This window comes from Citrus sinensis, chromosome 6 (genome assembly GCF_022201045.2).
Source record: "Citrus sinensis cultivar Valencia sweet orange chromosome 6, DVS_A1.0, whole genome shotgun sequence".
NCBI classification, from domain to species: Eukaryota; Viridiplantae; Streptophyta; class Magnoliopsida; order Sapindales; family Rutaceae; genus Citrus; species Citrus sinensis.
In genome coordinates, this window is record NC_068561.1 from 23,786,499 (window position 1) to 23,811,340 (window position 24,842).

The 24,842-nt window shown below is 34.0% G+C and overlaps 4 protein-coding genes across 6 annotated transcripts; 2 read left to right on the forward strand and 2 right to left on the reverse strand.

Moving 5' to 3' along the window:
• Nucleotides 1–2,683: 2,683 nt before the first annotated feature.
• LOC102614354 (probable dolichyl pyrophosphate Man9GlcNAc2 alpha-1,3-glucosyltransferase) lies at nucleotides 2,684–6,500 on the reverse strand. Of its 2 annotated transcripts, none has more exons than XM_006482196.4 (7): nucleotides 6,341–6,500; nucleotides 5,538–5,999; nucleotides 5,244–5,427; nucleotides 5,032–5,139; nucleotides 4,244–4,405; nucleotides 3,459–3,711; nucleotides 2,684–3,374 (listed from the first exon to the last, which is right to left on the reverse strand). In XM_006482196.4, the coding sequence occupies exons 2-7, from the start codon at nucleotides 5,951–5,953 to the stop codon at nucleotides 2,905–2,907; spliced, it is 1,593 nt and encodes a 530-aa protein (XP_006482259.1). In that variant the 5' UTR covers nucleotides 5,954–5,999; nucleotides 6,341–6,500; the 3' UTR covers nucleotides 2,684–2,904. The 2 variants fall into 2 exon arrangements, with proteins under 2 accessions (XP_006482259.1, XP_052299626.1); XM_052443666.1 differs by lacking the exon at nucleotides 6,341–6,500 and adding an exon at nucleotides 6,157–6,308.
• Nucleotides 6,501–7,137: 637 nt separating this feature from the next.
• On the forward strand, nucleotides 7,138–12,642 carry LOC102614644 (ubiquitin receptor RAD23c-like). 2 transcript variants are annotated; one of them, XM_006482197.4, is made up of 12 exons: nucleotides 7,138–7,361; nucleotides 8,127–8,288; nucleotides 9,427–9,480; nucleotides 10,167–10,246; nucleotides 10,419–10,496; nucleotides 10,648–10,828; nucleotides 11,256–11,408; nucleotides 11,500–11,565; nucleotides 11,650–11,697; nucleotides 11,801–11,910; nucleotides 11,995–12,073; nucleotides 12,288–12,642. In XM_006482197.4, the coding sequence occupies exons 1-12, from the start codon at nucleotides 7,296–7,298 to the stop codon at nucleotides 12,402–12,404; spliced, it is 1,194 nt and encodes a 397-aa protein (XP_006482260.1). In that variant the 5' UTR covers nucleotides 7,138–7,295; the 3' UTR covers nucleotides 12,405–12,642. The 2 variants fall into 2 exon arrangements, with proteins under 2 accessions (XP_006482260.1, XP_006482261.1); XM_006482198.4 differs by having other exon boundaries at nucleotides 10,651–10,828.
• A 6,158-nt stretch (nucleotides 12,643–18,800) lies between these two features.
• LOC102615153 (uncharacterized) lies at nucleotides 18,801–21,070 on the forward strand. The gene is made up of 5 exons (XM_006482199.4): nucleotides 18,801–19,183; nucleotides 19,280–19,383; nucleotides 19,484–19,655; nucleotides 19,755–19,880; nucleotides 19,984–21,070. Exons 1-5 carry the CDS (start codon nucleotides 18,998–19,000, stop codon nucleotides 20,914–20,916), a joined length of 1,521 nt encoding a protein of 506 aa, XP_006482262.1. The 5' UTR covers nucleotides 18,801–18,997; the 3' UTR covers nucleotides 20,917–21,070.
• A 151-nt stretch (nucleotides 21,071–21,221) lies between these two features.
• On the reverse strand, nucleotides 21,222–22,367 carry LOC102615427 (30S ribosomal protein 3, chloroplastic). The gene is made up of 2 exons (XM_006482200.4): nucleotides 21,998–22,367; nucleotides 21,222–21,633 (listed from the first exon to the last, which is right to left on the reverse strand). The coding sequence occupies exons 1-2, from the start codon at nucleotides 22,268–22,270 to the stop codon at nucleotides 21,346–21,348; spliced, it is 561 nt and encodes a 186-aa protein (XP_006482263.1). The 5' UTR covers nucleotides 22,271–22,367; the 3' UTR covers nucleotides 21,222–21,345.
• Between the last annotated feature and the right edge of the window lie 2,475 nt (nucleotides 22,368–24,842).

Sequence of the window (24,842 nt, forward strand, 5' to 3'; positions counted from 1 at the left end):
TATAGTAAAATGGTCCTAAAGTTACTTTACTTAAAGATAATTAATATTAGGGTTGGAGGATGCATTAATTTATGATAAAAGCAAGTATTAAAAAACTTCATCTATAAAGGAAAATGTTTAGAGGGAATCATAAGCTATTAATGATTAAAGATGCATTTCGAAGCATCTTTGCTTCACGTTTTGGTTTAAAAAACATGAAAGTACCTTTTGTTGGGGAAATTTTTGAATTTTTTTTTTTGGAACAAAAGTAATTGTTCGATGTTTTTCTTAAGAAATCATTTCTTATAATAAAGAAAATTCTTTAACTCAAAAAAAAAAAATGCTTTTTGCATTAGTATCACCCATTGCATGCACATTTCGTCTCGTGTAAAAGTTGGGGGGTGGAAATTTTTCTAGAAAGAATTAGGATCTTTCATTCATAAGAATTTACTTATCTTCGGCATAATCTTTTGAATTATGTAAATCGTCATGGCATGCATATATGCTTAAATAGTAATATGTTTTTCGATACAAATGTTCACATTTTTAAATGTGAATTAATGTAGGTGTTAATTGATTCGCATAGTTTAATCTTTTAAAATTTTACAAGAGGGTCTAGGGTTAGAGTCTTGCACCACTGCAGTGGGAAAAAGATTCATTTTGTGTAATGTTATATTTTTTTTAAAAAAAAAAAGAAGTGAAAAGAGTCCAGACAACACAGTTTAGTTAAATATGATTTAAAATGATGTGAAACTAAACAACGTTTTCTATACTTGAGTATGCAGTTTAACATGTTTGATGTTCAAAAAGAATTGTAAAGTTATATTTTATTTATTTTTGTTATATTTCTTTTAGTGTCACTTGAATTAAAGCTCAAATCAGAAAACGTAATTTTTCTACAAGGGCACTGACGATTAGATATCCATTCCGTGCACATTTCATATTATGAGACAAAAGGAAATGAGAGGAGAAGAATTGTTGACGAATTCAGTCAAAAAGGATGGGGAAAGGGAACATTGGCATATGCAATGTTACTCTTAGTTAGAAGGAGCCATTAAAACATTCGCAAAGCAAACGAACATATGCTTATGGAGGTGGGCGCCCTTGTTAGGGGCAGTGTCAAGAGAGGCCCATAAATTGCATAACAAGCCTTGTGGAAAGTTTGATCAAGGCTCTTGATGGTATAGATGCCGTTATGGCTGAGATTAAATCAAATAGATAAAGCAAAGGGACAAATTCCAAATCTAGACCAGACATGTTTTTCCATTGTATTAACCTTTTTTAGTTTTGGAATTTTAATGTTTTCGTTTCCTTTGTTGCAGAAGGGTAAATTTCAAATTATCCGATTACCTTCAATATATCTCTCAAGAACATGAAAACATCAATTTACCCTAAAAATGTGACTATTTTTAATGATTGACCGCTGTTAGCTCAGTAAAATACAATAATTCTTACTTATTTTTAACGATTGACCACTGCAACAATAGTGTTGTTAGGTCGGAATAGTCATGGAGCTGCAAGTTGTCATGGACATTGTGGCTCTCGGCCGCCGCGGGTGCCATAATTGTTCATAGGATTTGGGATTATTATTTCATAGTTTTGGTTTTGGTTGTTTAATTGAGTTATTATTTTTGGAAAATTAGGAATTGTCATAATTTGACATTTGGGATTACTTAAATTATACGCGATGAATAATGTACAAAATAAATGCCACTTTATCATTTTCGCCTTTAAAAATAATAAATAGATAATAATTTTTAAGAGGTAAATTGATGTTTTCACATCCTCAAACATATATTAATAATAGTCACATTAGGTGGGGATAATTCAATTTACCCATTGCAGAATAATTAGATCAACATGGGCAGAAATTGACTAACAATTTCATGCCACGATCTTGTGTTGGGGTTACTAGACATAATCCTATTACATTTTTTAAAATTAATAATAATCCAAACGATCACCTTTTTTTGTGAAAGGTGAATGGAGGAGGAGTTGGTTGAAAATTAATAATACTTCTCACTCTTACATATTAATTAATGTCATATATATATATATATATATATATTTATATAACGACAACTCAAAATTTTTTCCCTGTTTATATAAGTATGTTTCAAGCTCTGGATCTCATGTCAGGCTTTCTTATTTATTTATAAATATACACCAACAAGGTAATTCCATGGTTATTTGAACCTTAAGTCTCATATAAACCTTCGTAGGCGCCAAAAAAAAAAAAAAAGGGCTACGGAGCAGACTATAGTTTTATTTAAGAAAAAAAAATTGTTACCACGGGGGTCATTTTTCTTTAAAATTCATAAGTTGACATGCAAGCTTTCTAGTCCTTTTTTATTTTAAAAAATTTTCTCCTGGACTTATGCCTTAACAACTGTGGTTTACAACGACTAACCTTAATTATTTTCCCGCGGAGCAAATGTCTGTGCAAGCGAGCATTATTTATCGAATGCGGACATTTAATATGAACAGACACACAGAGAGTTGCTGAAAAAATAATTTTGCTCAATTCTTTATACACAGAGTTTGTCGTCCGCACGCTATATGATAAATACAGCATGCAAGTTCCAACCTCCATCCTGCAAGTTAAAATAATCCGATCGATGGTACCACCCAAAAAGATAATTAAAAAAAAAAAAAACAAACTAATTTATAAAAGAAAACAAGGCAAAATCTTGAAGATTGAAAATTAAAAGAAGAGAAATCGATCTTGCAATAACTAATTTGAAAAGAAATATGGCACATCACTACAAAATTTGGAAATATATCCAATGTATTCCCACTATGAATCATTCATCAAATAACTTGACGACCACCATATCTTACATTGCCACATATCTCAGTTTCATTGAAGCAACAAAATCTCAACAAAAAGATGAAAGCATCAGCCTGATTTCAGAAACTCAATAATCAAATGAGCTTCTTTTCCTCATCCGTTGTAGAATGGTCCAATAATGACCACTGCTTTACATTAGTGTAAAATGCAAACACCGCGAATTGATAGAAGCATATGAGCATAATAATTGCTTCAAAGAGGTAAGGAAACTTCTCGGGGGGATGCATGGTTAAGTAAACAATATGAAGAATTAAAGAGGATAAGTAAATAAAGCCATTCATAAAGGTCTTAAATGAGTCGAAATAGTCAAATTTCGTGTTATTGGGTCTTGCATTACGGGGTCTTGCACCATGGCCACAGGGTGCAAGATAAAGAAGCATAAAGAGAGCATGAAGAGCGAAATATGGTAGGACCAATTTGTCACGACAGAGGAGAGGAAACATTGAGAACAAGCCATAGAACATTAACCATTTGAAAGGCCGTCGCTCTTCCAGAGCCAACAGGCTAGCAGGCAGAAGTGGCAGCAGAATGGACTTCTCATGCACTGCAGATTTGAGATGCCAGTGGTAATTTAAACAACTGCTACATGAAATAAAGTCAAAAACAAAGAAAAGAACATTGTACTTACCTTGGAATGAAAAAAGGTAGAATGCAAAAGAACTATTCAGAAGCCCATATAGGAAACCTCTGCTGCTGGGAGCCATTACTTGCTGGACCATTGAGGGTAGACAAGTTAAAACAGTAGCAGTAAGGCTTATAAACTTCAAAGAGTGTACAGAAAATAATCTCTTCCACTTTATGATAACTGAAGAGGTGCACCAGAAGTTTGCCACATAATCCTCGTATATCCCTCTCTCAAAAGGAGCAAGACGGGAAAGAACCTGCAGAAATCACCAATGACTGACCTTAGAGCACAGAACGTTAAGAATAACATCTATTCCACACTAAACAAGATCTTGTAAGCCACATATAAAGTTTCTCACTTTTTCCATTTTTAAAATTATCAAATAGACAAATAGTGGATACTTCTGTCAATAGACACGTGTTTCATTCAAAACTTAAGGGAATATCTATTATACTGAAAATACAAAGGTTTTAGCATTAAAATATTTCTACCACCCAACGGGATAGTTAACATGATTTATATGTTTTTTTCTTGCCACAGAACCTCAATAGATCAGATCAGAAGTGTCACAACCTGTGGTATCTTTATGGCATGATTCCCGAATGGAAACCAAATCTCATTCTTTGTTTTAATCCTACAATTCCCAAAACATAATGCCAGTTTTGACTCTATGGTCATTGTGCACATATTTAATCCAGAAAAAAACAGAACTATGTTATTAACCCGCACAAGCCTAGTAGAGCCAGCAAATTCCCTTATACACAAGAAAAGTTATTGATGTTGTTTACCCCTAAAAGAGCATCTGTTGAATGAAGATACGGCCACCAAACAACGGTAAATGTTCCCAAGACAGTCAAGCCCAATTTTGCCACCCCATGAATCGGATTCTTTCGTCTTAGGCATTTACCCAAGAGGTGGCTGAAGAAAGCAGGTGCATAGTATACACTCATCTGTACCACAACATTTACAATTATAATGATCAAAATTGAAAAAAAAAAAGAAAAGAAAAATTTTCAATTTTGAGAATTATTCTGAAAAAATAAATAAAATGACTCATTAAAATCAATTAGCTATAGAAATGAAATATAATCAGAGATCGCCAGCTGATATATATGTATTATGTAAATAACTAGCAACGTGCTTGGTCTTTCTCAACAATCCAACTCAACAAGCCCATAACCCATTCCCAACTCCAGTTAAAATTCCTCTAATGCAAGTATACGGCCAAGAAATTAGAAATGTTCAATAATAGCTCTACAATCAAAATTACCGAAAACATGCTAGCACCATCTGTCTTATCTTGAAATAAATTAGCCCAAGCAGAAATCTGTCCAATATGCTCAAAAGTCACAAGATTTCATCCATGAGTCTATGATATGATAAAAGATTACATCTCTAGAGATCCCCGCACCTTTGATTTAGTTGATCACATGAATCAGTTATTTACTCAGATTATAGACAGATAATAAAACCTCTTAATGGAATCAAATAAACAGTCCAGGGTTTGACTTACATGGTTTGGAAAGATAAATTTAAAAAGATATAATTGAAAGAAGTTGCACAATAGAGAAATCACCTGCTTATGACTGAGAGCGAGAGTGAATAAGCAACTAGCTAGAAGCTCCCTCTGTGATAGGATGGCAGCAATAGCAGCCACAGTAAGACCTAAGCTGATGCAGTTGTACTGACAACAAAGAACCATATATCAATGAGCAAAAGTGGATTTCTACAATTCAGCATTAAAAGGTATAGAGAATGAGTAAACAAGCAAGTGAAACATCTTTGAACCTGGAAATGGCCATGGTCAATTAATATAAGACATGGATTGAGTAGAAGCATTGCAATGTGCCAAGCACAGTCATTTTTACGGCTGCTGTGGCAGCTACTATGGTACACAAAAGCAAAATAAAAAATTGCAGGAAAAAATATCAGAGTGTCCGAGGACAATACTGTCCACCTCATCAGTAGTTTCCTGCAAGGAAAAACATAGTTTATATATATATATATATATATATATCAAAAAATTGAAAAAAATATTAATAACTCAAGTTCATTATAGGAAAAAAGTATAACAATACCAACCCAACATATGTTTCATAACCACGAGAAGTGAAAAGAGAAACCGAGTCTGGATCAAAAAATCTAAGAAAGAGGCCGTGAAAATAACTCTGGTAAGCAGTGAGGGGAGGGTAGTCAAGACCCCAATAGCTAAGATCATTACTGGTGCTATTACGATACCATTCCAAAACAGGAAGATTGAGAGTGATCTCCATCCAATGCCTTTGCGCCTCGTAGTCCCCAAACTTCGGAGGACTGCCAGCTCCAGAATAAGGATGGAGCGAGACGGCAACTCGGACTAATAATGCAAACACAGAAATACACAAAAATGTAGCTCCGATACCTTTGTGAGTCAACCACCACCATGTATCATCTTCAATTTCAACTGCCTCAACATCTACTTTCTCATTAATCTTCTTCTTTTCTTTCTTCTTTCCCATATCTCCCTCTCAAAAACACCATAAAAACTCAAATTTTCGCAGCATCCTAAATGAAAAAAAAAGAATGATTACAGGTCAAACTCAATGATCAATCTTTAATGCAACAGAAACCAAATAATATGATATTCTATTTTAAACTTAAAATTTTTCGGTTTTTATATTGCTAAAACTGAAAAATCAAAAATTTGGGTAAGTTAACGTGCTTTAACGATCAATTAACGGATAATGGCACAAGCAAAGCACGGATCACAGGTTTGGTTACTGCAAAAAATGAGCGAGAAAAGGAAATTAAAGATTTTGAGTTCAAGAATATTTGTTTTTCTATTTTCTCGGGAACCAAACAACATAGAAGAAGATCAAAGCTTTCAAAGTAAAGTATCAACATACCAGAGTATGATTTGTTCCACTTTCTAATGCTTATGTCGTTGGCTTCGACGGATAGAAAGCAACAACTCAGACACGGAGGGGAGGTTGAAGAGGTAACGAAGCAAGTGAGAACCGTAATGGCTTGCCTATGAGCTTGGGTCCCTTTCCAATGCGTCGGGTCCAGCCCAGCCCATTTTTAGATTTGGCTGGGTCTGTCTGTTTACGTCAAGCCCAACGATTGACTCAAAATGTAGTTTCACACTTCAAGTCAAATTCGTTTTTCTAATTTCAAGTGAAACGGCACAAATTAGAACGTTCTTAATGACAAACACCCTGGACGATAAAGCTTTTGACACGTGCCACACGTGTATGGATAATCCCAAAAATTTGCCACCATACTGTATTTGGTATTTGCTTTGTTGGACGCAGAAATCGAGCTTATTCTTCTACATCTTTTATGGAAGTCTTTGTTTTTGTAGTAACGCTAGATACCCTAAAATTTAAATTTTACATAGTTAAGTTAAATAATTTTATTAACTATAAAATTTATCATTGATGAAGATAACATTAGAACTTAAGTTTAAACACAAATATTGCGGGCTAACATTATTGTCTTTTTCAGTCAGCACATGCTTTCACAAAAGTAGTCCTATCCTTCAACAAACCAACTTCTCAACTTCCACTAGCAACACGACAGCTCACCACCTGAATGTAATTGTTCCACGCGTCCATCTCTCATTGGATATTCAATTACTAAAGTATTATGCCCCGTTACGTGAATATAGCCCCACTCTTCAGTTATAAAACCCGTACAGAGGAGAGATTTCTCTTTCCTCGAGTGACTTTTGCTCGCCTTGCCGAAGAAGAAAAATATCTGATTTCGCTTTCTCAGTGAAAGTGATCGCCGGCGGTAACCAGAGAAGGGGTAATTTGCCGGAGAATCGGAGACTGTTCGAGGGAGTAAGTTTCGGAGAAGATGAAGGTTTTCGTTAAGACTTTGAAGGGAACTCACTTCGAGATCGAAGTGAAGCCCGAAGACAAGGTAGGAATCTTGCTGCCATTTATTAGCTTAATTGTCATAAAAATTCAAATTTTCGTGTCGTTTCTATCTGGATAACAGGATACTAGATTGTTATTGGAACAATTAGGGTTTTAATTTGGTTGTGGGCGTGGTCTTCTTTTGGTTCTAGTGATGTTTCTGAGTGAATTGATTATTTTGTTGGTGTTATGAGAGCAATTGGATTGATTGATTAGCATATGTATTTGGATTTCGTGTGAATTTGTGCTTTGAATGTGTAAATTTGGATAATGTTGGGTCTTTGTTTTGTTACAAAGTGTTATATGTATTGAGTTTGATTAGTGTGATACAGAATTTATACTGCTTGGCGTTTACAAAATAGATGATACTCTCAGAGTGTAATGATCATTTGAAACTGTCTATGAAAAGTTTGAATTGAAACATGTGCCAGCAGCTGCTTGCTGTTTATGCACACTAATAAATACGGTGAATGTGAAGCGTGGCGTAGATGTGATGGTATTAAGCCAGTATGAAGCAGATGGACAACTGTAGATGTATTTGATTTGTTCAAAATGTTCTATAATGTTTGTCGGTGAGAATTTTTAAAAAGTAATTCATTAAATTTTGTTTTGGTTACTTATGTCCGCTGGACATAAGTGTGTTTATTGCTACTCTTATTTCTGGCTTTGACATCTGTTTGGAAATGGTTTGTAAATCGGAAGTCCTATCATTTTGATCGTTAAATTTCTGTGCATTTAATGTTTGTTAAACTGACATTTTCCTCCTCAGGTTTCTGATGTAAAGAAGAATATAGAGACTGTACAGGGTTCTGATGTTTACCCTGCTTCACAGCAAATGCTTATTCATCAGGGGAAAGTTCTTAAGGATGTCACAACCCTGGAAGAAAACAAAGTTGCTGAAAACAGTTTTGTTGTTGTCATGCTGACCAAGGTAAGTTCGGCTGCACCATTTGTTCATTTTCTTTCTATTGATTTTAGAGATAAATGGAAAGAAAGGTGCAATAATGTCATATATAATGTACGTTCATGCATATCCTTTTCAAACTACCAAAAAAAAAAAAAAACAAAGGCTCTCTCTCTCTCTCATCTTTTTTTCTACTTATTGAAGAGGGAATAACTGTGCATTCAGTATAAGGAAGATAAAAGGAGAGGGGAAAAAATAAGTGATCATTCATTTCAAGTGAGAAAACACTTGGGTGAGTGAAAACGCCCTCTAATTTTTCCCTGCAGTTGCTCCTCAACCAGGTTGCGCATCAGCCTATTTATGAATATAGCTTCTGCATAGGACCATTTGTATCCAAGGAACTAAGTCAAATATTCTCTAATGCACTGCTAATTTCAAGTGAGAAAAGTCCAGGCATTTTAATTGCCATCTTAGTTTCATACATAGTTGTTTCTCACCTCGACATTTGTCTTAACATCATCCTAATCATGGAAATGAATATCTTGTGAGTGAAGCTATGTTGTCTAAGATATTGCAGGTAAAGATATATGGGACAAGTCTAGATACCTGTTGATATCTAACAATTCACCCTAAAAAAACCTTAGGTTCAGATGGCTTCACCTTTCATTTCTTCAATTTTCTCCGTTCTGAGATGCAGACTCTTTTTTAACCCATAGCAATATTTTCTATGTCTGGACTGATAAACTGTAGTTTTAGGTTTGTGGCTGCCTATTTTTAAAATAAATTTCAAGAAAGGTAATCATTTGCTCTCTCTCTTATTATCAATACCATTTCTTAAATTTATTTTCCAATTGCACTCTCTTTCAAATGTTTCTAAGGTGTCATAACGATTTATCATCTTGTGGAAGTCAATAATTTATCTTAGAAGTCATGAGAATGTAAAAATGTTTCAGGTTTTATATCTTGTGTAGTATTTTTGTATAAGATTTTTCCTATCTAGACTTTGTAAATGAATTCCTATCTTCTAGTTGTTTTGTTATTACTAATGTATTACAGCTAGATTTGAGTTTTTTTTGTAGGCTCTTTTTGGGTCAAATCACATTGTTTAGACATAAGCCTGACTATTTTTTGGAATATCTGATTTTTCTTGTTGAAACAATTGTAGAGTAAGGTTTCATCAAGTGGGGCCTCAACTGTTTCAGCTGCACCAGCAAATCAGGTAAGTGCAAAGTGCAATAAATGTAATTTAAATTCCTAGCTGCTGCTAGCACTAGTACTGTACTTCTGCAGTACATGTAGTTTATCTCCAAAATTATTTGATGTTCAAAAGCATGTTACAGTAACTATTTTTCTCTAATTTTTATTTATTTGAAGCAATTATTGCATTCATGTTCTGATTGATTGCTTACTTTTTTGGATATTGTTGAATTCATTAGGTTGTAGCTACCAATAAATGAGAGGTATATTTTCCGCCTTATGCATTTATGTGTTGGTAGGTGAGATAATTCTTGGTATTTGAACCAAAACACAAATTTGCTAGAAGTTGGACATTAAAATAAACGGTGCCAGACGTGTAAATTGAAGAATTGAAAATATGACGATAAGATATTTAGTGATCCTTACTATTTCTTCTGTATGAACATTCATGGATTGATTTCTTAAATTATGTCCAAAGGAAAAGAGTAGAAAGAGGAGAGATCCATATCCCCGTTATTATTCTTTTAGGTCTGGTTTTACTCAGATAAATTTTTGGAATTCTTTTTCTGCTAAGTTCCAATGGAGCTCCTTTCCACTGTAGTCAATAATTCCTTGTATCCTTTACATAATCTGTGAAATTTTATGTAAATAAATAGGATTGCTTTTGGCGTTTGAAAGTTCATATAGTTGAGCTACATTTCTTTGTAGGCCCAAACTACAAGTTCTGCGCCTCCTACCTCGACACAACCTACGACTACATCTCAGACTCCTGCACCAACTGTGGCACCGTGAGTTTGAATTCTCGCTCTTTCTTTTCATTCCAATTTCTTGTAGTAGTTTTGAAATACTAGCTTGAATTTTTTCTTACTTCGAAGCTGCATTGCTCTTTATATCGTATTGGTTATTTTTTTTCTTCATCTACCTTATCTCTCTCCCCACTTCTTTCCAAAATATGTTCAGGCCACAATCTGTCCCTGAATCTGCTCCTACTCCTGCTGCTCCTGCTCCTGCTCCAGCTCCAGCTCCAGCTCCAGTCTCGTGAGTATCTTTTTCTAGTTTCTATGAAGCAGTAAGGGTCAGTGTTAAATGGTTGTCATATTGCAATAGATAAGACCATAGGTAGAGTTTCTTTTTCTTTTTTTTTTTTGGGATTAATGTGGAATTGACTATTTTATCCTTTGGTTTGAAGCAGTTCAGTATCAGATGTGTACGGCCAAGCTGCATCAAATCTTGTTGCAGGAAGTAATTTAGAAGCTACTGTCCAACAGATTCTTGATATGGGTGGAGGGAGTTGGGACCGAGAAACTGTTATTCGTGCTTTACGTGCTGCATATAACAACCCTGAAAGAGCTGTTGAATATCTGTATTCTGTGAGTCAGTTTTTACCCAGTTTTGGCTACTTTATTTGTCCATTATTTACTGTAGTGAGCTTTTCTGCAGTGTATGGTATGAAGCTTGAACTTTTTCTCAACATTAATTGTTTTTATTTTTTAAAATTAATTCTTGTTTATAACATATTAAGTTTGTAGATTACTCTGTCACTAATCAATAAACATGTAGATTACTTCGTCACTTAACAATAAACAAGTGCATAAACATATAAACTTTACTACTTTCAATTCTTCCTACTAGTTGGTTCAACTGGTAGATCTCTTGGGGTCATTCAAAAGGTTTGGGGTCTGAGGCTGCTCGCATCAGGAGGAACCCCAAAAAAAAAATGTTTATTATAATTTGATGTTGATGCAAGGGTGAGACCTTAATTTGCTGTACATTTTTCTGTTTTTGTAAATTTGTCAGGGAATACCTGAGCAGACTGCAGTTCCACCTGTTGCTCGCGCTTCTGCTGGTGGGCAGGCAGGGAACCCGCCTGCCCAAACTCAAGCTCAACAACCTGCAGCACCTGCACCTACCAGTGGTCCAAATGCAAACCCGCTGGATCTTTTTCCTCAGGTATACATTATATATCTGGATTTCTGATCACAAGTTTGAACCTTGTCATGAATTTGAGTGATGATTTTGTAATTTATTCCCCTGGAAGCAGGGCCTTCCAAATATGGGTTCAAATGCCGGTGCAGGTACCTTGGATTTCCTGCGCAACAGTCAACAGGTATCAATGATGTTTTACCTGTTTGCCAGTTTATTGTTTATTTGTGATGTTTTCTGGTATTCATATTTCCGCCTTTTATTTCAGTTCCAAGCATTGCGTACTATGGTGCAAGCAAATCCCCAAATTTTGCAGGTGCCCATTATGTTCTGTTTACATTTTAACTTTTATAGAAACATAGTATCTCTTGTTCATTTACTGCCTTTTTCCGGAGGATTCATGATATCTTTCTGTGCAGCCTATGCTTCAGGAACTTGGGAAGCAAAATCCACACCTGATGCGACTCATTCAAGAGCATCAGACTGACTTCTTGCGTTTGATAAATGAGCCCGTTGAAGGAGGAGAGGGGTGAGATGACTCTAATGGTCTATTGCTTTCAATTTGTTTTGACTGATTGATAACTATAACTGATTCTGTTTTGACTACTATCAGGAATGTACTGGGTCAGTTGGCCTCAGCAATGCCACAGGCTGTGACTGTAACCCCTGAGGAGAGAGAAGCTATCGAACGTGTACGTGTATTGCCCCTTTTGACTGATTAAATGCGCTTGTTGGGAGCACTTGAATTTATGGTTTATACTTTTTGATATTTGTATCGAAGATGAGTTTAAGAGGGGTTTGCGCTTTTCTGTCTTTTCATGAATTAGACTCAGAAATGCAAAACTTTCTGGATCTGAAGCCTACAGTTGACTTAACCTGAAATGTTTTTTTTTTTTTAATTTGCAGCTTGAAGCAATGGGCTTTGATCGTGCCCTAGTGTTGGAAGTGTTCTTTGCTTGCAACAAGAATGAGGAGTTGGCAGCCAACTATCTCTTAGATCACATGCATGAGTTTGAGGATTGATTGAAGTCACCCTTTTCTTGTTCTCCCCCCCTTTTTTTTTTTTCTTTTCCATGTTGGGTGCATATACTCTCTTGTGGTTAAACAGTGTCTTATACCAACTATATGCTCTGTGGAGTCTGGAGAACACTTGTCAGGATGTTCATGTCGCTAGTTTATCCTTGGACGCTAACATTTTCTCTATTTATTTCTCTTAAGATGTTTGGTTATAAATTATCATACGCCAGTCTTCATTGGGATATATCTTTTCATTTCTTGCTGCCCTTTCTTTAGTTTATCATTTGTAATCGATGTTCGGCTAGTCCCATAAATGTTCTTTATAAAAATGTCGCCTCGTTTGCTGTTTTTCTTTCTATTTAAAACTCCACCGCAGTGTACAAACGACGAACTAGAAAGCTTGAAAAGCAAGTAGTCAAATGTAGAAATGACTCAATTTAAGAGAGCAGTGACAACTTTGGATCTCATTGTCTAAGCACTGCTGCATGGCTGGCAGAAGGCAAAATTTTCGGAAATTAGATTGGTAAATGGTCTTTGCAAACCTTCAGAGTATGAACTTCCGCCAAAGTGAAAGCCACCAGGTGAATTTTTTATTTTAATAAAGCTGATGCTCAACATTTCCATCTCCATCTCCAGACAGAGAAATAAGTAATGCGAATTTCCTGTGTAGAAGTCTTCTTACAGGTGAAAGCAAAGATATGAGAAATTGCAAGAAACTCTTATTACTGTCATTTATCTGGCCAACTTGCTTTGTCATAATAACTAACGATTCTCGTCGCTTTTTATTGGCATTGATAAATGTTTGAATAATTAACAGAACTAAAATTGAACATTAAACGAGCAAAATATTAAGAACTGACAATTCTATTAACACGAAATATTGTTAGTGGATGACCAAACAATGCTAGAAGTTATCTTGTAGGCCCAAAAAGAAAAAAAAAACTACAAAAGAAACCTACACGGAAACAAAAGAATCAAAATTATCCCCGGAACATTCCATTAAATCTTGATTAGATCCCTCCCCTGTCAACTCGTCATTAATGCACTCAACTTTAGTAACTTGAAGCACAACCACCATCTCAATCACTTGATGCCGAATGTTACTTTTTGCAAGTAACAATGGAGCTGCAAAATCCGAAATCTGAGCTTTTAAGTAGTTGCATTCGCAAGACTGAAGATGCACACCATAATCCCTTTCAAGAATGTGTGAAATGTAGTTGTCTTCATTTAATCTATCAAGAGGAATGCATAACAAGAAACGGAATTCAGGGGTAATGTTTTCAATAAAGTCGTCATCATCATCTGATTGAAGCTTGAGCTTCCACTGATGTGTATATCGGAGCTGGATGATAAGACAAGGATTATTGGGAGATGGGTTTGTTGGTGGATTTTCAGGAGTGATTTCGTATAGGACCGACTCAAAATCATAGGTGATTGCATTTGGCGCCACTGCCATTGATGTGCAAGCTGTAACGTAGAGATAGAAATAGAAGATTGATTAACAGTGTCATAGTACTAGTAATTTATAGAGAATAGCTTCCTGTTCCTGAAAGGAAAGAATGGTTTCCTATTCCTGAGAGGGAATATTGGTTTATCTTTTTCTTCATGGGATTTGGAAACATTTATTAGTTTCCTAATCTGTAATTACTTATTCATAAACGTAGTGTTGTTGGTACACGTGTTAACAGATATTAAATGCTCATTCTTTTCATTCACAGTTTTTACAAATTCCCAGTCGCAGTGAAGCTGCTGCGAGAATGGAAAGAACCCGACTGAATTATAAATTGGGTAATTTTTAAAAACCTCCCCAGAAGTTTGGGTTTGTTGCAAGTAGATGGCGAGAATTTATTTATTTGTAAAAAATCTCTACCGTCAGTTAACTTTAACATTGACCGTTAGTTGACTGTGTAAAGATAATATTACCCTTAACAACAGTTTGTAGACGGAAATAATTAAAAAAAATTAAAATTGTTGGCTATTTTACCCTATTTAAATTATTGATATTTTCTTAAAGTTCCTACAAAAAAAATAAAATTAAAAATTAAAAAATTCTCTTTAAATTATTGATATTTTCTTAAAGTTCCTACAAAAAAGATAAAATTAAAAACTTGAAAATGAAATAGTCATAATCTTTATCTATGATATTGTAAATCTTTGAAATTAACAAAGATAAATTTGTCAAAAAATAGGGTTTGTACTTTTTGCGCCAATAATTTTAATTTTTTTTTAGTTATTTCCGTCTACAAACTGTTGTTAAGGGTAATATTATCTTTGCACAGTCAACTAACGGTCAATGTTAAAGTTAACTGACGGTAGAAAATTTTTTACAAATAAATAAATTCTCGCCATCTACTTACAACAACCTCAAACCTCATGAGAGACTTTTAAAAATTACCCATTATAAATCAATGCAATAAGTCATCAATCGTTCGGGTCCTCAAAAAGCAGAGACAACGAAAAAGTGAAAGAAACCTGCGTTATACTGTCATATATGCAGCCAATGTGATTTGTCAACCAATGATATAAGTGGCATAGCCAAAATTTGATCTAACAGCAGCAAAATTTTAAAATATTTCAGAAAAAAGAAATTAGATACTTCAATTCTAACATAGATTTTATTTTTATTTTTTACGTATGTATAGATATATAGACACACACACACACACACACACACACACACACACACACACACACACACATATATATATATAATTATAGACATTATAAAAATATTTTAAACTTAATTTATTGTGTTTCAATTAGTCTAACAAATTAAAACCATCCCTTTAATGTAACTATCCCACATTTAATATCCTTCAAATAAAACATAATAGAATATTTATGAATTACATAAAAAGTGGTGGCCCATTTTTTTTAATTTAACAGAGGGCAAATTAAAATTGTTCTATCAACAACCCTATTATTTGTGTACATCTATCCCACTTTTGAAAAAAAAAATATTTACAAGAAGTTCACGTAATTTTTGATAAATATAGTTAACAAGAATATTTTTATAATTAATTAATTAAATTATTCTTATTCATTATTGTTATTTTTTTTACCATTAAGGTTGTTTTAATATAAGTTTTATTTAATTATTTTTCATTATGACATAAAATGACTCAAATCGCTCAATTGCCCAAAGAAATATATGTTCTTATATCAATAGTTTAGATATTTAATTTTGTGACATATAATCTAACTTTGAAGTCTAATAACATTTAATATTTTACATGTAAATAACATAGGTTTGGTAGTTTAATAATTTAGAATTGACCATTAGAAACAATGAATTTCATATAAAATAAAATATTGAAGTTAAGTTAAATTTTTGGTTTTTTTTTTTACTTTTTAAGGGTAAAATACTCAAATTAAATTTAGGTTAAACTAATTTTAATAGTCAAATATAATTAAAAAAATTTAAGTTATGAAAAATAAATTAAGATAAATTTAATTAATTAATTTTTTAAACTTTTTTATTTGAAATTTTAAAAAATAATATTAATTATTTATTTTTTAAAAATGAATGGATTTACAAAATTTATGGGGCGGCGAAACAATTTTGGTCTGAATTGAAAAGACAAATTTAGTGAATTTATGGGCCGAGTGGGAAAGTGCCCCTGCTTGTCCGATAGTGACTGCCACTTAATGATACCACAACAGAGTCTAGCTAACTAGCAACGTTGTTAAAGCAGTTAGATATTGGTTCCGTTTTGATACAGATCTAGGAAGCTGAACTTTCAACCTAATTAGCTTGAGAAAAATTAAAAATTCAAATAATTAATTAAGATCAGGGATAAAACAGTGGTGCAACTGTGGTACCGTACCATAGTTGCACCCAATCGTTAGATTTCTACTTATTCAAGTGGACCCTACTCATTTGAGTGGATCCAACGGCTGATACAACTGTGACACGGTACCACAGTTGTACTGTAGCTTGACCCTAAGATCAGACATAGACATAACAAAAAATTTTGCATACGAAAAGTTTCCGAAATTTCATAATCATATTTTTCAATTATGATCAGTACAGAAGTGGTTGTTAGTCAATAGATCAAAAATTTAGACAATATATCATCCACATCAACATCATGGCCATAAAATAAAAATTAACTCATTTGGGTGTCAGCATCTTTCTACATTATAATTCATTAAAAAAATGTACTTGATATTTTTTAAAAATTTCACTTTGCTGCAATGGCAGATAGGGCGCATTTGGGACAAATATGGGGTAGTTGGACTGTCAAAACTTAACTACCAAGGTATTTAGTTATAACTTTTATTTCATAGCAAAAATTTAATTTACAAACAATATCAACTTTTTCTCTACATCTATAACTTTTTTTCCATAGTAATTATATCTTAAAAGTTACAAGACATCACTACTAAATACATCTTTAATTGATCAGTATATCAATTAATATATGGGTCAAGGCGGCTATCTTTTTAATTTTGACGTAAGAAAATTGTATTTGCGATACACAAAGTCTGAAGTAAGGACCACTTTGTTTAAATTCTGCTTAGCTTTAAGCTTATAGAGAATTATACATTTCTTTTGCTTCAAGAAACGAAATTAAATGATTTGTGTCTTGAAACAGAAGCGAATACTTGATCAGCTATTCAGTTAAATCAGTTTGGAGATGAAATCAATAGGTACCTCAATTGGAAACTGTCATTGGGCATACCGATCGCTCTATATTAGGCCTACACCATTGTTATTGTTTTCTCGATATATAGTGGAGAATAAGAATGTTACTAGTGCTAATGTTCCTCTAGCTTATGTTTGATACAATAAAGGAGGATTCTGTGTACCAGCATTGTACATGAGAAAGGAGATTCAACTCGTTTACGATACTCACCATTTTTCTTTCTTTTTTCGCCATTTTTCAATAGCATGTACCGGTTTGGTTATGGTAGGTTAGTTTTATCATTGCGGCCAGCCCAAGCACCCTGTGGGTCAATTCTTTGGGTTCCTTGTACGCTTGGTTTTTGTTCTATTTCTAAAACGAAATGATTGTGACACAACATTGATTTGAATGACCTAAATTTCCATCGATCCTCTGCTGCCATCTGTTAGCAAAATCTCAATGACAAGTCAACATTTTTATTTTTATTTTTTATTTTTTGAGGATAACAATTCACCATAAGATAGAAAAGTTATCGGAATGAATGAGCTACGAAATTAAATTGTAATTTTTCTTTTTCTTTATTCAAGCACAATCACGCGTGAGGTCCAGCCAATTCTGAAGGTCGGACTCTTTCTATTTTTATTTTTTTTTGTAACTATGGCGTTGTTTTTATTTTTCAGATGTTATGTTTACTATTTTATCCAATTATATACATTACCAATTTAAATATCAAATATTCATAAGTATTCTTGTTGTTGTTGTAGGCTTATTTAGTTGATGTTCAACATTTTGATTTTAAATCATTTAGGTTTTATTTGAAATTGAGGTGTTGTAGCGTTTAAATTATAGTTAATGTGGAAAAAACTGTAACTATCAAACAAAAATTAGTAATGTATAATAAATATAAATTTTAAATAATAATCTTGACAAAAAAGTAGTTAATGTTTATCATATACTTTAGTACTATAATTTTTAAGGTACAGCTGTCCAACCTCAATTCTAAATAAATTTTTCGTAGGATGATTATAGACAAACAAAACCTAGTTAGCGAATGATATTTATAGCTCGTTATGGAATGAGTATTAAGGCCATTAAGTAAAGGATATTCATACATTTTGTGCTACAACATTGAGACTTGTTCTCATGTCCTCATAGGGCCCAAAGCATTATTCTCTCTCATATAGTCATATTTCTTATGTCTATTATTATTATTAATAATAATAACAAGTGAAAACTTCATCTCTAACTCTAATAATTTACTAATATTTACAATTAGGCATCTACTTAAGAGTAACTTAGAATTTTCTTTTTTTATTATTATAATGGCATAACTCAGATATCTATTCTTGTATTAAAATAATTCAGCCCACACGACGTTCTGAGTTCCTCATCATCTAAATTCATGTACTGTCGATGGAAATGCAAGATTTTGGTGTTTTGTATGTTGTCCAAATATTCTAACATGTGAAACCTTTCCCTCAAACAAGCAATTTAAAAAAAAAGGCATTTCCTAGGGCTTAATGAAATCAAAATAAGACAACATCAAAATATTTGATGTGGTAGTTCCGTGTTGTCATGTCCCTCTGCTTATCTGGCGATTGACGGCTTTCTTAGGGTCAAAGAAGAAGAAGAAGCGGTCGTCTCAAAATGTTGTGGGCTTGCTGCGGCAGTCAAAAATTGACCCCGTTCACGCATTGTCCCATTCATTCAATAACAAAAGGCGACGGCGTCCCACGCGGCACAATCTTAAGTGCATCTTTGCAACCCAAAAATCACAGGCACCGTTCAGGATCCTTGTTCCATTCGTATAACATAATGCATTAATTGCATGCAAACTTAAAGAACCTTCCCCCTCCTCTGAAGGGTTTTTCGCTTCAGGGTTTTTCTTCTGTTTGGTGCTTATATAAGAAGATTAATCGCTAAGACCAGCAAGAAGCAAAAGAGCAAATTTAGGAGAAACAATTAGAGAACATGAGCAGAAAGCTGGATAGGCTGTTTGGAAGAAGCTTCAATACCTCCAAGTTTAAAACTGTTAATAAACTTGCCATTTCAAGGGCTGCCATTCTCAGGAACCAGCACCAGGCTCGGTATTACTATGCAAGGTCTGATGTTACCGAGCTCCTTAGCCTCGGTCACCATGAACGAACTCTTACTCGTGTTAGTAGTACTCATGTCCCTAATCCCTCTCTCTGCTAATTCTTAATTATTAACTTAACCCCTACTTGATCTAAAAAATTTAAACTTCTTTTCCAGGTTGAGTATATGATTAAGGAGCTCAACATGTTGGATGCGCTTGGAATGATAGAAGATTATTGCCATCTCCTGATAGAAAGAGTCTTGCTTATTCAGAAAAACAAGTCAGTTCATCAAGTTTCATTGATATTGTGCTCTTTTCCTATTTGATCTTTAATCTTTTATTCGATATTAACACGTTTGGATGTTCATTTATTTATATAGGGAATGTCCCGATGAGCTGAAGGAAGCAATATCGGGTTTGATCTTTGCGTCTTCAAGATGTGGAGACTTTCCTGAGCTTCAGAAAATTCGTGAGATTTTCAGATCAAGGTATGGTGCAGAGTTTGATGCTCGTGCTGTGGAATTACGCAACTACTGCGGAGTGACTCCTAAGGTAAAATAAAGTCTAAAGAGTTGAATGATTGGTGTTCGGTGAAAGCAGTTCTTTTGATTAATTCTCTTCTAACGAGTCCTGTCTTTTATGTTTATCCAGATTGTACAGAAGCTTTCATCACGGCGATGTAGCTTGGAAAGCAGATTAAAAGTGCTCAAGGAAATTTCAACTGAGATGGGTATCGCTCTTCTGAATTTGGAGGAAGATACTCGCGTTCCTGTCAAGGTTAGAATAATTGAATGCTGCATAGAATTAGAAGCAATCATTTGTATCAAGCACGATGTTAATGTTTTACTGCTAAATGACTGTATATGTTTGATGATTATAGGAGAAATTAGATATCGAACAGAAGCAACCAAAGCCTATGGAACCAGCTAATTTTAAGGATGATGCCCACAATGTGCCTGAAGAGTTGAACCGGGACGAAAAGTTATCTGAATCAGTTAAAAGGAGGAAATACTACAGAGATGTAGCAGCTGCTGCACAAGATGCTTTTGAATCAGCAGCTTATGCAGCAGAAGCTGCAAGAGCAGCATTTGATCTCTCAAGATCTGAATCACGAGACAACAACTCAGATGATTTTGGTGGTTATAGCCATGGAACAGAAATAGCATCCAACTCTGATATGTCAATGACATCTGACCTTAAAAGTGACAAAGATGCAGTTATCAATGAAGAGGATGAGGATTCAAAAAGTAGAATGGGATTTGACAAATTCTACGATGTTGACAGTTTTAGCTCAGAATCAGGGGATGAAGATGTGACAGAAAAAACCAGGGAGATTCACTTCAAAGAACTGGAAGAGAGTGAAAGGACGGCTGTGAGAGAAAGAATACTATCTGCTTCAAGTTCAGATTCAGATGGCAATATTTTAAGCATGACGAAAAAGTTGGCAGGTGCACATTACCGAAACCAAGAGGGTGGGATTGCAGTAGCTTCAGATGACACTGATAATGACAGTGGAAAGAATCAGGGAAACGTACAATGGCAAAAACATTTTGATAGGAAGCCTAGCTTGCCTTCTAATGCGCACCAAAATACGTCAGAACAGAATGGATTTGATAAGCAGTATCCTTCAGATGAACACATAGATAACAAGCATCAATTACCAGCAGTAAACTCAATGAAATCGCTGGATGGGCCTACCAAAAAGAAGTTGACAAGCACCAAGGATTTTGCAGAGCAATTACATACGCATCAGCATTCAAATATAGACTGGAAGAAATTTTCAGTGAGGACAAGACGAGTGCAGAATGCCTAGAAAGGATCATTGATTTATTACTTTTACACACTTTTGCAGATTCAGTTGTTACTGAGCAAGAGCTTGTAGTTGTTGGTTCCATATTTCTTCATTATTTTAACCGTAAATTCACATTCTACGAACTGTGGCTGCGGGCCATGATTTTGGACAGAAATTATGTATCTGGATATTTTAAGACTCTGACATGCTTCTTCAGTTCAAGGAAACTAACTGCATTCTAGAAAAACAAGCATTATCCATAGTTGATATGAAGTCACGTCATAATTGTAGCCTCATAAAGCTAACACAAGAATGCACTGTTCACATAATCAAACAGAAAAACTCATCTTCCATTAGAATTTGAGAATATAGCAATACAAGCAATATGTAGAAACCTGACACAACATCTCACAATGCAAAAACCTTGCCTTCACAATGTATTGGACATAATTAACCTTGCTGCAAATTGCCACCGCTTGTTTGCCAAAAGTTGATGACGTCAGTGGCCTGATTGAGAAGGTGAATCCTCTCTGTCTGCGAAATCCAGGGCTTGCTATCGAGCAAAACCTTGAGCTCTTCCCACGCGTCTTTCCTCGGCCAAAAGTAATAGGGACTTAAAGGGATTGTCCCATGCCCAGGAATCACTTGATCAAGCGCAATGCCAATGTCATTTTGCATCCAAATGAACTTCAATACAAGCCTTCGTTTCTCATTCGGCTTCACAACCACTCCAAGCTTCTATTGTATCAACAAACATCATAAAAGTATTAAGTAAAGGAACAAAAAACAAAAGGCAAGTGCTTTTGCAAGTAATATTTTGAGAGAATTTAGAAGTAACAAAAAAAAAAAAAAAAACTACGACATTAGAATTTAGAAGTAGGAACTCCCCCAGGCCCATGCTGTTAAACCCATAAAACCCAAAATAAATATAATTTCTTTTTCTCATGAACCAGAGCACTACTAATCAATTTTATTTTCTTATCTTTTACTCCACTTTCTAAGAAACCAAACAGAGACTATAACAATTATAACTGAAACAAAGGATCCCACATGTAAAATCATAAATAAAAACAAACCCACAAAATATTATGTCAATTCAAACCTCTTTTCGTAGTATAATATCGCAATCAGAATCGTCTGCAGGCGGTTCCGGGTCGAGTGTTTGATCAATGGCAGCCGATGAAGATGAGTGTTTGACTCTGACTTGTCTTGTGCCATGTCTTAGTTTCAAGTACGAGATTTGTGGTCTGAGCATGACTGAGGTTTTGGTAAAGGGCTTAAGGGGAAGGTTTTGAGAAGGCCATTTTGCTGTTGCTGATGATGTGTCGGGTGTCAAAACGGCGTTTATATGGCAGTGAAACGACATCGATAACATTTTGACTTGGGCGGAGTCTCTCTGTGTGTATGGATGTCGAAGAAGCCATTTTTATACGCCCAAGTATTTCTATTCGGGATAATAACGTGTGGGGGGGTCCCTGATTGTTTCAGCTTCTCGAGCGAACATATAATTTGTCCATTTGTATTAAATGGGTGGGTTCTTTAAAACTAAAACTATATTATTAAGATGATGATATCTTGCATTTAAAAATCTTCATGTTCCTATATTTTATAAGGTACTTCTGATTTCAATTGTTTGATAGACAAATTCTTCGTTACTTGAATGGTGGATATTTTTTCATCTTATTATTTAACTTAAGGATTTAAAAATAGCTTCAGCTTATTTATAAGCTTAGGTAACCATTTAAGAAGTTTTGATAAAAATTAAGCCTATTTTAAATTCATATATTCAAAATAGACCACCACAAAATTGATTTAGAAGGTTTAATGAGATCCGTTCACTTTACAGCTAAGTTAAACAAAATTGAATCGAGAGGTCTAACATGATTCAATCTATTTTGGATCAATGGATTGTCATTGAGTTGATTTTGGAGGTTTTGGCATGATTTACGATTGGAAATAGTAGATTATAATGCAATTCAGAAAAAAAAGGGAAAGGTTGCCTAGGATCTATTCTATGCCAGGATTTGAGGAAGCATAAACAGTAGTGACCTTGAAGTTATTAATCAGCCCATTTTATGCTCCGGTAAAATTGCCGGATCATTAATCGGACCTGAGTCCAGATATCAAATAGAAGGCCAGGAAGACCAATAATGCAAGGCCTAAAAGAAAGGCAGACCCTGCTTGTTAAATAGATAGCCTAATGGCTATAAGCTGATCAATCTAAGGCCCATTTTCATGAATCTCATCTCATGTGCCCTAAATTCTTCTATTATTTTGAGTTCGACTAAAATCGAGCTATTTAACATTTTATTTTAAGTAAAGAGTGGATGATTCTGTCACATTTGATATTGAGGATGAAGAGGGAAAAAAAAGAAGAGAAGTTTGTGATTACACTATTAAAAAAGTCATGTTTGTATATTTCGTGCCTTTGCTAATTTTGGAAGCATAATAATAAAAGAAGTGCTTATCCTTAAATATGAAAAAAAAAAAAAAATCCCAAAAGAGAGAGTGGAGACCATTTAAAATATCTACCATTCCAGCTAACAATAAAATAAGTGCTTATCTTGGAATATGGAAAAATTTTCCCTAAAGGAGTGAGTGAGCCGAGACCATTTAAAAAATTAACGGTTCCTTCAATTATCATGATTTTTATTTATTTATTTATTTATTCTAAGAAGAAGAATATTGGGGTTGTCCCTTTCGCCCTTTGTTTTTTTGGGTGTTAACTATTAAGGATCAGGATGAATATCTGTTAAAGATTAAGATGTTTTAATTTAAATTAGAAGTCAAAGTTATATATGAGTTAAAATAGCACCACCCACATCTAAAATTGGTTCATCACATATTTATTTTTAATTCCATCACTGTCGTTCCATCCCATCAACCTCAGTCTCCGCCATCAAAATTAAAAGGAAAAATATCCACCGTCTATTTAATTTTTATATATTTTTAAAAAATATACAATTCTTTTATTTTTTGACTAAAATTCACCTAAAGTTATATTTATTTTTTCATTTTTCCACTTCTGTTTGGAATCCGTTAAGAAAATTAACGAAAACTTAAAAAAATGACCATTTTACCCCCAAAAAAATTACAATTTCACCTTAAAAATTACAAAAAATAATTATATTAAATCTAATTATTTTCTCCATCGATCAATAAATAAATTAATTCCACAACCATCAAATGTAGGTTTTTTTTATAAATATGTCTGTAATTAGAATGCTAAATTATAACAGTAGTATTAAAAATAGTCCAATCTCACAAATCATCAATTGAATTTAAGATAAGTAGAGTTTTATTATTAATTGAGTTATAATCTCTAGTAGTTAAGATTTTTTTGTACTTCATTAAAGTACCAATAATGATATTCATAATTAAATCTTATTATTTTTGGTATTTTTTAAGGTGAAATTATAATTTTCGTTTTGGGGGTAAAATGGTCATTTTTTTAAGTTTCCGTTAGTTTTCTTAACGGATTCCAAACGGAAGTGGAAAAGTGAAAAAAAAATATAACTTTAGGTGGATTCTAACTAAAAAATAAAAAAATTGTATGTTTTTTAAAAAAGTGTAAAAATTGAGTGGACGGTAGATATTTTTTCAAATTAAAATGTAAAAATTTATTAGTGTGTTATTGCATTCTGTATGTAAATAAATATACCAGCAGCACACCCACGTGCTTAGAAGTGCTTATTCACGTGAAACCAGCAGCAAGTACTTCTGTCAGCCTGTGACCGAGTCTATCAAGTAGGGTCCACAAAAACGAATGCAGTAATGAACTCTTGAGGCTGATAACATGACACGTCAGATTAGATGTTGTGGATAAATGATGTACATATAATATATATATGCATAGGAAAATGACACATTTAATTCATGACAATTTTTTTTAACATAACATTATCCTGAAAACTGATAAAAATGCCACATGCCAGACTGTCAACAAG